At 30.3% G+C, this 15,743-nt stretch overlaps 1 protein-coding gene across 1 annotated transcript; it reads left to right on the forward strand.

Moving 5' to 3' along the window:
* Nucleotides 1-388: 388 nt before the first annotated feature.
* On the forward strand, nucleotides 389-15,157 carry LOC132727655 (tyrosine 3-monooxygenase-like). Its single transcript, XM_060713223.1, has 11 exons — nucleotides 389-1,106; nucleotides 8,194-8,448; nucleotides 9,349-9,532; nucleotides 10,528-10,616; nucleotides 12,167-12,234; nucleotides 12,531-12,581; nucleotides 12,954-13,099; nucleotides 13,598-13,733; nucleotides 13,996-14,122; nucleotides 14,359-14,588; nucleotides 14,765-15,157. The coding sequence occupies exons 1-11, from the start codon at nucleotides 1,020-1,022 to the stop codon at nucleotides 14,919-14,921; spliced, it is 1,530 nt and encodes a 509-aa protein (XP_060569206.1). The 5' UTR covers nucleotides 389-1,019; the 3' UTR covers nucleotides 14,922-15,157.
* The last annotated feature ends 586 nt before the right edge of the window (nucleotides 15,158-15,743 follow it).

Here is a 15,743-nt window from a genome sequence, read left to right on the forward strand (position 1 = left end):
AAGCGAATGATACAGTAATTTGTGTCTAAATATATACATTTTTGTATACAGTTTAGCCACTAGATATAATAAACTAAAACTTGTGTTGTATGTTTTTTAAGGCAAGATATAGATTAATTTGGGGGACAATGTATATAAATATATAATTTGCATGATTGAAATTTAATGGAGAAAACACAAATGGATAACAGAAAGCATCGCTGTATACAAAACCACTTACGACGATAGGACACTTGAGTCAGTGGTTGCAATGCTAAGTTAATATTGATTTACAAATATCAAATGTGCTTAACCTCTCAGATTGCTGCTGCCCGAAAATTCAATTTAGGTTCTATTCTTGAAACTACTGTGTTTATTCTAGGCAATTCTTTGAGTATAAAAGATCAAAACTCGTAATAGCGGTCGTAACAATCTCACTTATAGATAGACCAGAAATTGATACTAGTTTAATGACTACATAAACATAAATGACATTTGCCACAATAGACCGACGAGTGTGTTTTGAAAGTTTGAATTGGCTATTTACGGAATGGGTAAATTGTTTTATCCCGGGACCCGTTCTATAGGACTCAAAAGAATTTCGATTCTATCGCGTGGGATTATTTGTTTGCAAAAATCAGCTCAACCGGATGTGACGCCAGCGAGCGTTCCAATAGTTCACAACGGGTGTCAATAAATTCCTTTATACTGGATCGTTTGAAAATGAGCTGCTCATAGAATAAGGTGTGAGAGCTCGAGAGAGCGAAAATATCTCTATAATTTATGTAAGCATCAACCGGATCGATACACCGGCTATATAAAACGCAAATCGCCGACTATTTTTGTCACCATTATTAAGACATTTTCAAGCAATCGTGATAATTATATCTTAAATTATCCGTAATAAATTAAGATAAGAAATATAAATAAAATAAAAATTGTTCTGAAGGAATTCTCATAATAAAGGCTTTGATTTAGTCTTATGTTTGTCGAAAAGAACATTTTTGAAGTAGAAGAAAGTTAGATAAAATCATTTTGCAATGGAAGTACAAACAATATTAGCTCCAAATACGGACACTGAAACTGTAAAGAGAAGAATTGCCTTCCAAAAAAGTTTTAGTCAAGAGGTAAGTGATGTTGTTAGGATTATAAAAATAAAATTGGTAAAAATTTATTTATGAGGATATTATTTTCTCCTTAAAACATTTTGATTTTCTTTTTTACACATTTTTCATTTATTTAGCGTAGTTAATTTAAAAGTATAAAGAAAGTCTTAAAACTTTAATGACTGTTCAAAAATAAGTTTAATTTTGTTATAGAAATTTGTTAACATAGCTTTGAAGTTTGCAATATTTGAAATGTTATAATTATTATATTGTCGTTTTCATATGATAATATATAAATAAATGATTATGTCATTTACTATGATAACAGATATAAGTTTAAGTTTAACCTAAAAGCTTATCTTAATCAGATATATAATGATATCGAATGTAAACATCTTACTAACAATTTATTTATTCCATTTCTTCAATTTACAAATTTTATTCATTCATTTGTGAGTTGATTTCATCCGCTTTGATACGCGAATAAATAGACATATTACAACGTAAATATTGTATTTACTTCCGAGAGTTGTTTTAACAATGAAACATATTGCATTATGATTTACAATTATTTCTTTGCAGTTATTTTACTTTAAAAAAATTCATTTTGTCACTTAATCACCCGAGTACATTTTTGTGTGTTTTTTGCCTCCACGTTAGGTCTCTTCTCCTTTAGTATGAACAACTATACTTAATGTGTTTACCTGGCTAAATAACGACAGGCCAATGGTCTTACCTGGTTAACGTTTTTGTTGTTTTTTTTGTCTATAAACAATGCAAAAAGAGAAGAAAAAAATGCTTAATATTACTTTAAACATGGCTACAAATATTTACTTATTCTAATGAAATAATTTCAATTCCTTTGCTAAAGGTAATGATTAAATTCAAGCTTCCGAAAATTTTACAGACATTCCATATACACACAGTCTGACACTATTCAGTATTTTATACACCTATAAATTGTTTCAGTGTAAATTTAAAGTAAATACAGATCTGCATTTTGACATGTAATTTTTACTGTTATTTTACATATTCATTTGTTAAATGTTTTTCTTAACTGTGTGTTACCATATTTTTATTTGTCATTAAATATATCATATTTAAACAATATCCTGCACATTTCAACTTATCAAACAAAATCACATCATTTAATGCTCTATTTTAAATGGAACAGGAAATATTGTAGCCCATTTTCCCTATCAGTTGAAACATACTGATTACATTTTAATGACAATCGAAGGATGAATGGATAACTGATTGATCAATAAATATCGTTAAAAACAAATGATTTTAAAGGAATTCTAGCTGTGGTCATGACTAATATACAATGATTATTAGTTTTGCTCACTAAATCATTTTTCTATAGGAACAAGTTAATGGATTGTCTGCTATGTAAATTGAAGAGAAGTCATAATGTAGAAGCGACTCGTTGTTATCAGCCATCACGGCGTGACACTTGATAAAACATGAAATGAACTAACCGCGTATTTTAATGGTATTGATGATGTAAAAACAACGATCAGCGAAACAATAATACCTTAATGCTTATCAATACTGATAATGCTTTAACTTCCCTTAAGAAAAAAATATTCAGTTCTGATATCTAGGCAGTTTTATTGGGTTTATTTTTTTTGTTATTTTTTGTTTTTAAAATATATGTGTCTTGAATGAAGCACTTTATATAATAGAATGCTAATCAATTGATAAAAAACGCCTCCGTTGCCATATATCACAGATAAATCCGATCCGAGGAGTAAGTTGGATTTGTTGAGAAGTTTGGTAAAGACATTACAAATATCGTCAAAATATTTAAAATCCAAATTGAATATTAGTATATCATGATCAAAAACATACCAACGTACAAGAAATGACAATAAAATAAAGATTGCATAATACCTTTTTGCAAGCTATAAGTAGAATAATTTTTACGGTAAAAGTTAAAGCAATATATCGTTATAAAATAATTAAAAACAAAGAATGATTGAACATTAACATCGTATTCAATAGGTCGCTATTTTAATGCTTCTAAATAATTAGTTACGCTGACATTATCAAAATATTCTTGCAAAAGTATATTAAATGCACATTTATAAGATAAAACCTTTTTTATTTTGTTTAATTTACATAATATTATATATATCTTGCTTATAAAAGTTTTTTAAAATGATAGAAAGGACGTGATTTAGCAAAAGTCATGACGTCACCGTCACGTGCATATACAATACGCATACTGTTACGTCAATTTGGTTATTTTTGTATTTAAATCCCTTCCATATTAACTGTTTGTATAAAGGTTTGTAATTATTCTGACTAAGATTTAAAACTTTCATCTTTCATTTCTCAATTCTTATTAAATTTTTGTTATACGATATAATTTTACCCAGAGCAGATATATCTAAAATGTTGAAGGAGAAAACAATCAATGATTTTGAATAAACATGACTAAAATACATTGTATGTGATGATACCTTTAGAATATTATTTATGTTGTAAAAAAATCATGAAAATTCAAGGACATTTATAAATTGCTAACAATGTTTCACAATTATTTTAGCTTTACCATGTTACCATGTTATCAATAACTTGTGCGGCAGTAATTTTAGTGATTATGCTATATTTCATCCAAACTTTTTATATTTTATTGGCCTTCCTTGTATAATATTTCGAAAATTAATTTCAAAACAAACAATTACAAAAGTTTTCAATTCATACATCTGAACAACCTTTCACAATAAATAAAATTAGAACTAAACATGCTCTTTGAACTCCTCGTTTAAATCTTTAAAAACTAGTTCCCCGCTGAAATTAGAGAAACCGAGCATTGTTTGTATTCATCCGCAATATGAAAATATCTGACAATGGGACCTATTTCCAAATAAATCTACGCAATCAAAGCTTTATTGACAAGTAACGTTTGAAAAGTACTTGTATCGCTATCAAGTTAATTGGTTCAGAATAGCAATATTGTATTACAAAAGAGTGGCTGGTGGAGGATGTTTAATTAAGCATTCATCACTAAACAATATGTACGTCTGAAGTCATGTTTAGATAATTGATTTTTTAATAACACAAATCGCCTCAAAGAGAGTTCCAGTCAATCAGAAGTTAATTGTCACTGGTGAAATGTTAAGATTTTACGTTTAGTTGTTTCTGTCTAACACCTTGCTATCATATTTCTTAAATCAACATTTTTCTTTGTGGCTAATATTTGATGAAATGTATATGTATGATTTCTCCTCAGATTTCCCATCATTTATGCTCACTTACGTTTCCATTGAGCCTCAAAAATATATTGTAAAAGCTTTCTATTTTGAGTGCTCTGCTATACTAAATGGTTATAAGGCTGTATCTTCCTTGATTCTCTAAGGGAATGGAAGTCAAAATACCACTTAGCTTACATTTTGATACTTTTTTAACAAATTAGTACATATTCAGGGCTTCTTTCTTCTTCACGTGATCAACATGTAATATGCTCTAAATCAATTATAATATTAACATCATCAAACACATGGTTGCCCATTTTCAAGAAGAAATATTTTTGCTGAAAATTGTACAACCATTTTGTTACAGTCGCATTAACTCGTTCGATGTAAAACATCAGTAACAAAGGTTTGTTCGTTTGAAGAATTTCATAAATTTCTAAACAATACGTTCATATATAAGAACTTATTTTATTTAGTTCCGCGCATTGATTTCTCGTTTAGGGCACACGCATATTTTTTACTTGGGGATCATATGCCGCTTTTCATGGAATGACATTAACGTGTCACATTGAAGGTTTCATGATAACCGCCATATGAACACATCTGCGGAGGTTACAAAATTCTAAATTTTACCAGTTCATGTTAAATGTTGAATTGTGCTTAAGCCGGTGCTAGGGGACATGGACGGTAGTTTGCACTTGACAGTACCGTCCATGAACAGGCTCAATCAAACCGAGCCTGCAACATTTTCAATTTTTTCCGCGTTGGGCTTTCTTTAGGGATTCTTATATCACTCTATTTTAAGTAGAAATTTAATTTCAATATTCCAAATCGAAATGTATCAAAATGTGTGATGTTTTGAAAATTAATTTTAAAACTCTTTTTACTAGCTTAAATTATGTACTTATTTTAATCCAGCTTAATGATTAAGTATTTTATTATGTTGGTAGCGGCGCGTTACTAGTCGGATGTATTGTTTTAAAGATTCAGACCAGTGCTTGGTACATTTAGACTAGATCTAGATGCTGGAGTCACTCATAACGTCATATATCCTTATTTAATTACATGAAAAAGACAGATGTCCTGACAGGCATCTAACAAATCAAAATAAGATCGATCTTGATTTTTGTCGTGGCTCACTATCAATTTTGTGATATCAAAATAAAACTTGGCTTTGACCGGCAATGAGTATAGAGTATGGCCAGAATGCATGGATGTACTGGCTGGCCTGGCACTGTATGTGGTACAAAGGCTACACAATTTTGGTTTCAGCAAGTTAAATGTTTAAACACAATAAACTATAAAAGCCGTATCATCTGCTATGTAACAAACATAAAGTAACATTATTATTTATATTGAATAATAATATGTTTCTTAGTGATTTTAAACTTGGTTGATATATAACTAACTAAAGAAAAATTATTATATTAATTTTATGTTATCATTATCACATGTGTGTGATAAGAAAAAGAGTAAACCTTTAGTGATATAGAACTTATTCTATAAAAACACATTTGGCTACCCGTCACATCTGCATATGTTTTAAAAAGTTCTAAAATTCTATGCGATGTTATGAATTAGTAAGAGTTTGAAGATGACAGCTGCTTGTTCTTTGTTTGTCAGATGGCTTTATATACATACAAATAAAGATGACATTTTTATCATCGCTAAGATATTCAATAAAACACAGATTGTATTATTTCTGAAGAGCAAATATAGACACATTCAGCATACCATCGCATCAATCTAACAGGGTATAAGACGACATACAATGTTATACAAGGACTGTTATGAAAGCACTCGAGTGGGCTGGTAATTGAATGTCGCCCAACGTTATCCGATAACCAGATTCCAATCTCGCATACATGTTTATTTAACAGGCTAAGTTAGCTTATAAAATGACTTCCATTAACAAAAGCAACAATGCGCTGTCATTGATGTTACTTGAATAAATATTTCTAATTGCTAATCATCGACGGGCACTGACTTAACATAAATAGCCATTTATCTAATTCCTGAAAAACGGTATAATACAACTGCAATTTGGTACATAGATCATGGAATCACTCAGAGCTTGGACAAGCTAAAGTATCAAACTTCACATGCATGAACGAGTATTATTGATTCTTTTAATTATCAGACAGTTTTGAGCAATTGTATAAGATTTATCGCAAACACTGTTAAATTAATTCTATCTTATGTACATTAAATAATGAAATTCATTTATTATACCATGGACATATTGCAATTATTTAAAAGCACTTGACAAATATCTATGGATTTTTGTTTCCTTTTTACTGTTTGCAGGAAAAGAGTAAATTTGTATTCTATTTTTGGTCGCATTTTCAAATACTGTGACCCAAATTAATCAATTTTATAAATCCATGTGGCCATATTTCGATTAATACTTGAACCGATTCTTGATTTTATTTGTGTATATATAAGTTATGATTATAACATTTTAATAGCTGAAAAGGATGATTATGATTCCTGTCATATATATAAATTTCAAATCATTATTATTAGTAATTCTTCGTATTTCAATGGTAACTTATCATTTTATAAACGAGTGTTGTCCCAAAAGTTCCCAAAAAATTTCATTATGAAAAATATAAGACGCTAATCGCATTTCTTTGAAAACATATGTATTTACTATATAAAAATCTAACCATACTCCGAATTTTACGGAAAATACGTCATTACTTTATTTTTTATTTATATTTATAAAGTTGCCAGCTTGTGCAGTTTGAGGATTATCTTTAACAAAATGTGTTGTTTAGTGAAGGTACAAGCGACTCCTAGCATAATGTTCAGGGAGTCGTAGAACGGTGTATCTGATGTAATTTCTTTAGAAAATTTGACATCATACACATATACCATGTTCTAACAACACACACGATTTACTTAACCACTTGCAGATCAAAGAAAATCAAAAATATCGCAATTTGACGTTACAAAACAACCAAATTTCACAACATCATACGTATCTCTTAAATGAATAAAATATTAACCTTTAACGTTGACGTCAAAACGACGTCCTGACTTGCAAAGCCATTAAACCAAATGCATAAATTTTAGCAAGTAGAGTGGAAATATATTAAATTTACATATGCATAGATTTGAAAACGCCATGACGATTTGTTTTTACTTTATTGAATTATTTTGCGAACTTTTGGGACAAACTTCGTAAATGAATAAAATCATGTTTCAATCAAAATCATTAATTACAATATTACAAACATTGATACAAGAGGTATCTTTGAGTTATGTGTTTTAAATATAAATATTGTTTAATGTGAAAGCATTGTTTGCTTCAGAATCGATGACAATTGATCGATATCCTGATGTTCAATTGTTACCGATGACTTTTTAAATATTCTGAAAGCATAAATGCATTGACTTAATGTAGTTACGTATAAAACCCCATTCAACGAAGTTAATGAAAATAACCTGTTGGTGTTCAAGCTTAAAAGCTCTGATGTCTTTTACCTGGCGGCAATTTGTGATTTTTTTTCAATTTTGTATACAACATTATGTTATCGGTTCTTAATAAGAGAAAGGAAATTTTGAGTTGTTTAAATAGTTTTCGCCGCTCATCTCAAAATACATTAAAATCAAAAGTTGAAACCTTTTATTAGTAATAAGAGTGGTGTATGAAAACTTTTAAATTAAAAAAATGGCTATTTCAATATTTATAATAAAAAAAATTCTGAATTATTTTTTATTCAACAAAACATGAAAAACACTAAAAAATGTTCATAATTTAAACTATTGAAATAAATTATGCCTTGTTTAGAAAAAAATAGTTTGTTTTTTTTGTAAATGTTTCCCCGTAATCATTAATATAGTCATTTTACTTTGTGGAAATATATAATTATACATCTCATTACTCATTTTCTTTCAAGCATGGAGGTTCATGGCGTCGCAAAAGTCTTATTGAAGACGCAAAATTCGAAACTGCTGCAAACATTGAATTTGAAAAACAGGAAAGAAAAAGCCGTGGGGGTTCAATAAGTGAAGAAGAAGAGGTATTTTTGTCTCAGCAGAATGGCGAAGTTAAATCTCCCATCGACAAAGATGTTTCGAAACGCCAGTTTACAATAATGTTGTCACTTAAAGACGGCATGATGTCGTTATCTAGAATTATTAGAGTGTTTGAGGTAAGAGTTGGCCTTTGTTTTCATGATCGTTTACAGATTAAGAGATAATTATGGTGTTCGCCTTTTGGAATCTGTTTTATGATATTTTTACAAATAGATATCCCCCTTAAAATAGAATACATTTTAAAATTAAAGCTGGAAGAATTAATGATAAGAGCTAAATTTGCCACGTCCACACTAAAGTTAAATGAGATTTCAGCATTTATTTCTTTTCTATTTTTGTCGCTTTAAATTTAAGCGTGAAAACACACACAATTTAAAATCTGAAATGTAACACAGATAAACAATATTTTTACATTAAATAATGTAAGAGAAAAAATCCGGATAAAACAGTGTTTAATGTTACAAGTTTTATGGCGCATAATCATATACATGGGACAATAAATCAACAGAAAATCTATATTTCATTTACATTTTTGTATCTGATTTTGTATACATGTGTTATTGATTTATACAATCACAATTGTTAAACCAAACAATTTTAAGTGCTTTATTGACCGGTAGAAAAACACGTCGAGATGCCATTAACAAAAGTATTAACTTGTTGATTTTTATAATTAAAGTTGTCAGTTAATAATGTATAAAAAATTTATTCATAGATGAACGCTATGTTTTATTTATATTATTATAATAAAAAGCTTCTGTAGTTACATGATCAACATGATAACCATCTTTCCTTTCAACGCAAAAACATTTCAGTATAAAATCTGTAAAATTTCCATCTTTAAACTATTTAAACATAAAGCCTTCCATTTAAGCAATATATCTATGTAATACACCTAAAGGACCTTTCTTGTCTAAACACAAAGAACAAATTGAGCATAGATTATTATTATAATCAATTTAACTATATGTTACTATCGTAATATACAGCAAAGTTTTTCCTAATACTTATTTCAGACGTCAAAAGTTGTAATTGACCATATAGAATCAAGAAAAGCAAAGAAGCTCGGATCACAACACGATATTTTACTACAATGTTTTGGAGTCAAGGACACGGTGACAGCCGTGATGAACAGCATTCGCCAAAATAACTCAGTGTCAGATATTTGGTGTGAAAACGAGAAATTGATTTCTACACAAGGTAAATAACTCTAAAGACAAAAGGCATAATTAAACATATGAAACAAAATATTTTAATGCATTTTTCACTGTCAAATGTTCAATAGCCGTAATCGTGTATTGTCATTTTACATTTGAATGCGTTCGTATGGTTGTATGGTTGTGCTTTACATTTAAATGATATTCTCTTTCAAATGTTTATTGTTAAATATCGGTCACGCATCAATCTGACGAATAGACGTATCCATTCTATACAACATGTTCAATTTCTGAGGTTTGATGAATTCATAACAAATCTACGACATTTTATGTCAGCTTTATGCATGACATTTTGTTTATAATTAGTATATTTACACATATTTATTTGTTTTATATCTGTAAACAGTCAATATAACCAGAAATATTAATGCAACCAGTATGATATATAATGCAACAAGTAATAGAAAGAGCATCGAAACACGAGGCTATCTCATTTGTACGAGATGGCGGAGCCCCCGGGTATAAATCAGATTGCCGGTTGTTTTGATTGTATCATAGGCAAAACTAAAAGCACCTTCCCTATTGTCAAAATGTGAAACCTCAGACAAAAGAAACCAATGAACGAGCATCTGAATATGACATTTCTATCGTTGTCCCTGTCTCAGTCGTCACATAAGCAAACCCTAGAAAAATTAGACAATAAATGAGCATGCTCTGGAGTGCGGGTAGCTAATGCCTTCATTTTTAAGTCAGGGCACTGCGCATGTATGTGTATACGATTTAACTCTGACATTAACTATGATACAAGTGTCAATATCTAATGCTTTGTCCTGTAGAGTCAAAATACGTTAATGCAAGCAGTATCGAAAATACAATGGGATTTGCTAAAACATATTGATCTCAAAACTAGACTTTTGTGAATAATGACGACAAATAATTTGTAAAAGTTATAAAAGCAATATAGCTTTTTTGCAATGTTTGATTGTAAAACTGCCACCCATTTCCTACATATAGCAATACATTATGTATTTATTTTAGAAGTATGGTTTCCAAAACACATATCAGACCTAGACAAATGTACACACATAGTGACAAAGTTTGAACCAGAGCTTGATTGCGATCACCCGGTATGTATATATTCAATTTTTTTAGATAAAAGTAAAACATTTAGGTCAAATATTGATATAATTTTGATGTATGTAAGTCATTTAATAATATTCATGCACAAATGTATGTATCATTGCACATAAGGTATTCAATTGCGGTTTAGACCCGTCTATTGTTTACTCGCTTAGAGCACATGCATTCTTTTACTTTGGGACCAAACGCCGCTTTTCGCGTAATGGTACAAAGCTGCGGACTTTTCTAAATTTAAGATTTCGATGTTTTTTATGTTTTAATGTTGCATTCTGCTGAAGCCGGTGCTAAAGAGCGTGAACGGTAGCTTGCACTTTCAAGTTCAATCTTTTAACAAACAGAGCCTGCAACATTTTTAATTTTGCCGTTTTGGGTGTCCCTTGTGGATTCTTTTTCTTTTCTATTTATGTGACGATAAGCTTGTGTTTGTTTTAGTTTTCTTTAATCCCAATATTCTCATATGTTTGTTTGTGTTTTGTTCTCTTTAATCTCACATCCTGTTTTTTTTCTCAATTTGTGTAATATATTGTAGCATCGTTATGTCAGTGTACTAATTGCTGACAATTAAACATCTTTATTTCCTCAGGAATAACGAAGTTGGTACTATATTTCAAAAGGCATACGTTTAGAAGTAATTCACGTTGCCTGTTCTGACAGTAATATACAATTAAGCTCTGATTAAGTTTACATGAGTAAATGTATAAATGCACGTGATACTGCCTTAATCAGTGCAATTATATATGCAATTTTAATCATAAAACATCACATTGATTGGCGATATTTCAATGTCGACCAGTAAAACTAAATCAGGAAATTTTCCTCCTGAACACTTTTTGTTAACAAGTGCGAGCTGAATAAAATAAAATGATCAGTGGTTGTTCTTTATGAAGGCATGTCGTTAACGCGGGGACAGGAAGATGATCGCGTGCAGTAAGAGGTGACAATAATAATAGTCTTGTCTAGATATGCTAATGAGGAATTTGTTGTCTTTGATATCTAAGAGGCAAAACATAATCTGACAAATGAAGGAGATCTTGTTTATAAAAATGTGACGGAAATATAATTTGATAAAAGCTATCGATTTCAATATTCATATACATTACTGTGGACTCTCATGTGTAAAATTGTATAGAATGACTTTTATATTTAGGGAAAAATCAATTTGTTCTTAGAAATTATAAAGTATTTGTTCTACCGATTTGGTAATGCTTAAATTCAAGATTGATGATTTAAGTATTAAAATTAACACATAAAGGAAATCTGGAACAGTTTCGTTTTTGGTATACAAAAATTTAAGTAAAATACTTATCTTAAAATTGTTAAAAGTTTACTGATCAACCTTAAAGTTCCTATCATTTATTTCTAAAACAAATTACGGTGTCAAAACATTTTATTGTTTCAGCTAAATTCTAAATTGGTTTCATCTCTTAACATCATTTGGGATAATTCAAGTGTCTGTGGTTAGTTTTCATTTAAAAACCAACATTACTATTGACAAATTAGTATGAAAATTAGTGGCAAAAGTATTTTCCAATTTCAGGGATTTACTGACAAAGAGTACCGACGTAGGCGAAAAGATATTGCAGATATTGCCTTTGATTATAGATAGTAAGTTACCATAGAGACTCATATATCAGTGTAAAATATTACTTTTCTGTGCTGCAGGATGAAAGCATTTAAGATGTTCATTCAGGGGTGTTATCACTGTGCTAAAATAAATTTAAACTGCTGTGCAAGAAAAGCTTTGGGCTTTTAATAAATGAATCAGTATATTTTCTTATAATAGACGATGATTTATTTCTTGTCATTTCAAATTATAATTGGTCGACCTACTATAAAGCTGTTTAAATGTTATATTATTCTGCTGTCCAGTATGTAAATTAAATGTTTTATATACTTCACAGTGGCCAGACAATACCTAGAGTAGAGTACGCTGCATCTGAGATAACAGCTTGGTAAATACTTAAAATAGCCTTGTTATTGACGAACAATGAATATACTCCTGAATGCTTTTATTATGATTAAGTCTCATATTCCAATTTATTCAAATATTTTAATTTTATTGCCCATATAGCCTGGTGTGAATTATGTTGGTATTTTTACTGAAATATATTTCCTTTTAACGCAAAGCATATTCATCAACATTATTATTATAATACAAAATAAACTTTTACTCATCTGCAGAAATCATTGGATTTATCATATGATGTAAATTTGTATGTTACAATAAAGTTACAGTTTAAACCAATTCTTGTACACGAACATCAAAAAGCGATAGTTTTAGTTTAATTACCGAATATATGGGTTCCTTCAATTGTTATTAACAGGGGTCACGTGTACCGAGAGCTAAAGCAATTGACTCCGAAACACGCATGTCAAGAATATCTAGATGTATTTAAACTGCTGGAAGATGAATGTGGCTACTCGGATAAAGCTATTCCACAACTAGAAGATGTATCCAACTTTCTTAAAAGTTAGTTGATGTTTTTTTATCATAGAAATACAAAACAATATGTAATATTTTTTCTGGGCAAATTCAAACGCGTATTCGAATTACTGTGATATTAACGAAATATTAAGATGATTATCATTAAACAAACAAATTAAACAGAACATTTGATTATATAAATGATCCATCAGTGTTAAATTCAACGTAAAAGGAAACAGTAATAATTGTAAAAGATTTCTTTACTAGGAAAGTGTGGCAAAGGAAAATGCTTCAATAAACTTAGATCTTGTTACACATTTATGCTATATTTAAGTTTACTAACGATTACTTATATCTACTACATTTTTATTCATGACACTGTGTATCTGTTGTCTTGACCCAATCATTCCTGAATCACACTTTCAAATTTTTAATAAAACATACATGTATACCGACTTAATTATATGAATTTATCATGAATCACACTTTCAAATTATTAATTAAACATACATGTTAATTTACCATGGTTTTACTTTAATAAAGGGAAAACTGGATTTCAGCTGCGGCCTGTATCAGGCTTACTGTCAGCCCGTGATTTCCTGGCCAGCCTTGCTTTCCGTGTGTTCCAATGTACACAATACGTCAGGCATCCTTCTAAGCCGGACCATTCACCGGAACCGTGAGTCTAAATTTAATATTCATATTTTAAAGTTAAACACCAGATGTGATTTAGATATTTAATAAAACCATTAGTTATACATTGATTAGTAGTGTTCATAAGTAACGTTTTGATTAAAATAAGAATTGAATTATACTGAGCAATACATTTAAATCTATATTTCAAGGTATTGAATTTTAGTTTGAGTAAAAGTGTTTAATTATGTTTTCTGCCAACACCTTATGTTGCCTGATCGACACTGAAACATGTTCCTTCCTTTCAGAGACTGTGTACACGAGCTTCTAGGCCATGTTCCCATGCTTGCCGATCCTGTTGTTGCCGAATTCACACAAAATATAGGTCTAGCGTCTCTCGGAGCTTCAGATGCTGACATAGAAAAATTTGCAACGGTAATGTTGTAGAAGTATATTCATTGAAAATAGCATACATGCATATAGATGCAGATATGATATATGTCACATGAAATAATTTCAGTACTTTTTATACATGATTACGTAATATGTACATTTTCATTACTAATAATGTAAATTCGAAATAAATAATACGTGAATATGACATAAAGCACTCTTTTACTTTGTTGACTAGACATTCTCGTTCATTTGCCTGCATTACATTATTATTTCAGATGTACTGGTTCACTGTAGAATTTGGACTGTGTAAACAGAAGGGCGACCTTAAAGCATACGGTGCAGGCATTTTGTCATCGTACGGTGAATTACAGCATGCGTTATCTGATGCTCCAGAGAAACGACCTTTTGACCCCGAGAAAACAGCTGTCCAATCTTATACCGATGAAGATCTTCAGCCTTTGTACTTTATTGCTGAATCCTTTGAAGATATGATGAAGAAAATGAGGTGAGGTTAGATTGAAATAGCTATGTAAATCACAATTAATACGTTCCGCTTAAAACACTCGTTTCTATAACAATGATGAAAATTTAAAAAAAAAAACAGTTTTGCTTTTTAGACTTCCTTATTTCTGTTTTCTTTTCTTCTGTAAATTAAATGAAGTTTTACAATTTTTCTTTCAGAGATTTTTCAATGAAGATCAAACGTCCGTGTGAAGTGCGATACGATCCATTCACTAGCTCTGTCGTGGTACTGAATGACAAGAAAGCCTTACAAAATTTCGCACAAACTCTCACTCGTGATGTGGAGCAGCTAGAACGTGCAATGGCAGCTTTATAAAACTTAAATATTGTTGAGAAATTAAAAACGTTATATAGTATAAACGACAATGCAACATAGTGTTTCACTATTGGGAGAAAAAGAACTGTATCATTGATTTGATATATTTGTAAAAGTGCTTCTAAAATGATTTGTAAAGAAAGGACGATGAGTATTTTCTAAGAGCAATACAATTACATGGCATCTCATACAAAACAAAATTTTATATACTATTATAGCTGATAATAAACGTATCACAAAAATGTTCTGTTTTAAAATTATGTTTATTAACTCAATTTCCGAAAGGAATCTTTAAAACAACTAGTGAAATTTATGCTTATGCATTGAAGTAAATTTATGTTATAAATGGAAAATAGGTTGCACTTTCTTACTACGAGAAAAATACTCCAAGAAAAAACGTGAGAAAATTTAAATAAATGAATGAAGTGGGGTTAGAAGTGAATATACATAAAATTGCTTAAAAGTTTTTTTCGGAATCTAAAATGTACTTGCATGTTGAGTTCCCTCTCCACCTCTCCACGGGTAGTATAAGACCTGATTTCCTTTTGATTGTTTGTCTGTTTTAGTCGTACCAAGAGTTTGTTTTACGTCGTACCAACAAAGTAAAGGTCACTTGGCGACTTTTCAGCTTTACTGGTCGGGAAAACCTCAGGTACCCCTCAGTGCATTATTTCAGGCACGAACGGGAACCTGAATAGAACCACCAACATTCCGTAATCTAGTTGGATAGCTTTCACACATGAACTGTCGTAATTCGAACCCACATCGGTGATGGGCAAGTAGCTTGAAGTCAACAACATTTACCACTCGGCAAGGACCTAC

Source organism: Ruditapes philippinarum, unplaced genomic scaffold (assembly GCF_026571515.1).
Source record: "Ruditapes philippinarum isolate M1 unplaced genomic scaffold, ASM2657151v2 ctg8810_1_1_1_1, whole genome shotgun sequence".
In the NCBI taxonomy this organism is placed as follows: Eukaryota; Metazoa; Mollusca; class Bivalvia; order Venerida; family Veneridae; genus Ruditapes; species Ruditapes philippinarum.

What these genes read in the sequence shown, in the direction of transcription:
- LOC132727655 (XM_060713223.1), top strand. Translation starts at nt 1,020, where the DNA reads ATGGAAGTACAAACAATATTAGCTCCAAATACGGACACTGAAACTGTA. An exon ending in ACATAGAAAAATTTGCAACG is followed by an intron (nt 14,123 to 14,358) that starts GTAATGTTGTAG and finishes TTATTATTTCAG; the next exon opens with ATGTACTGGTTCACTGTAGA. An exon ending in GATATGATGAAGAAAATGAG is followed by an intron (nt 14,589 to 14,764) that starts GTGAGGTTAGAT and finishes TTTTTCTTTCAG; the next exon opens with AGATTTTTCAATGAAGATCA.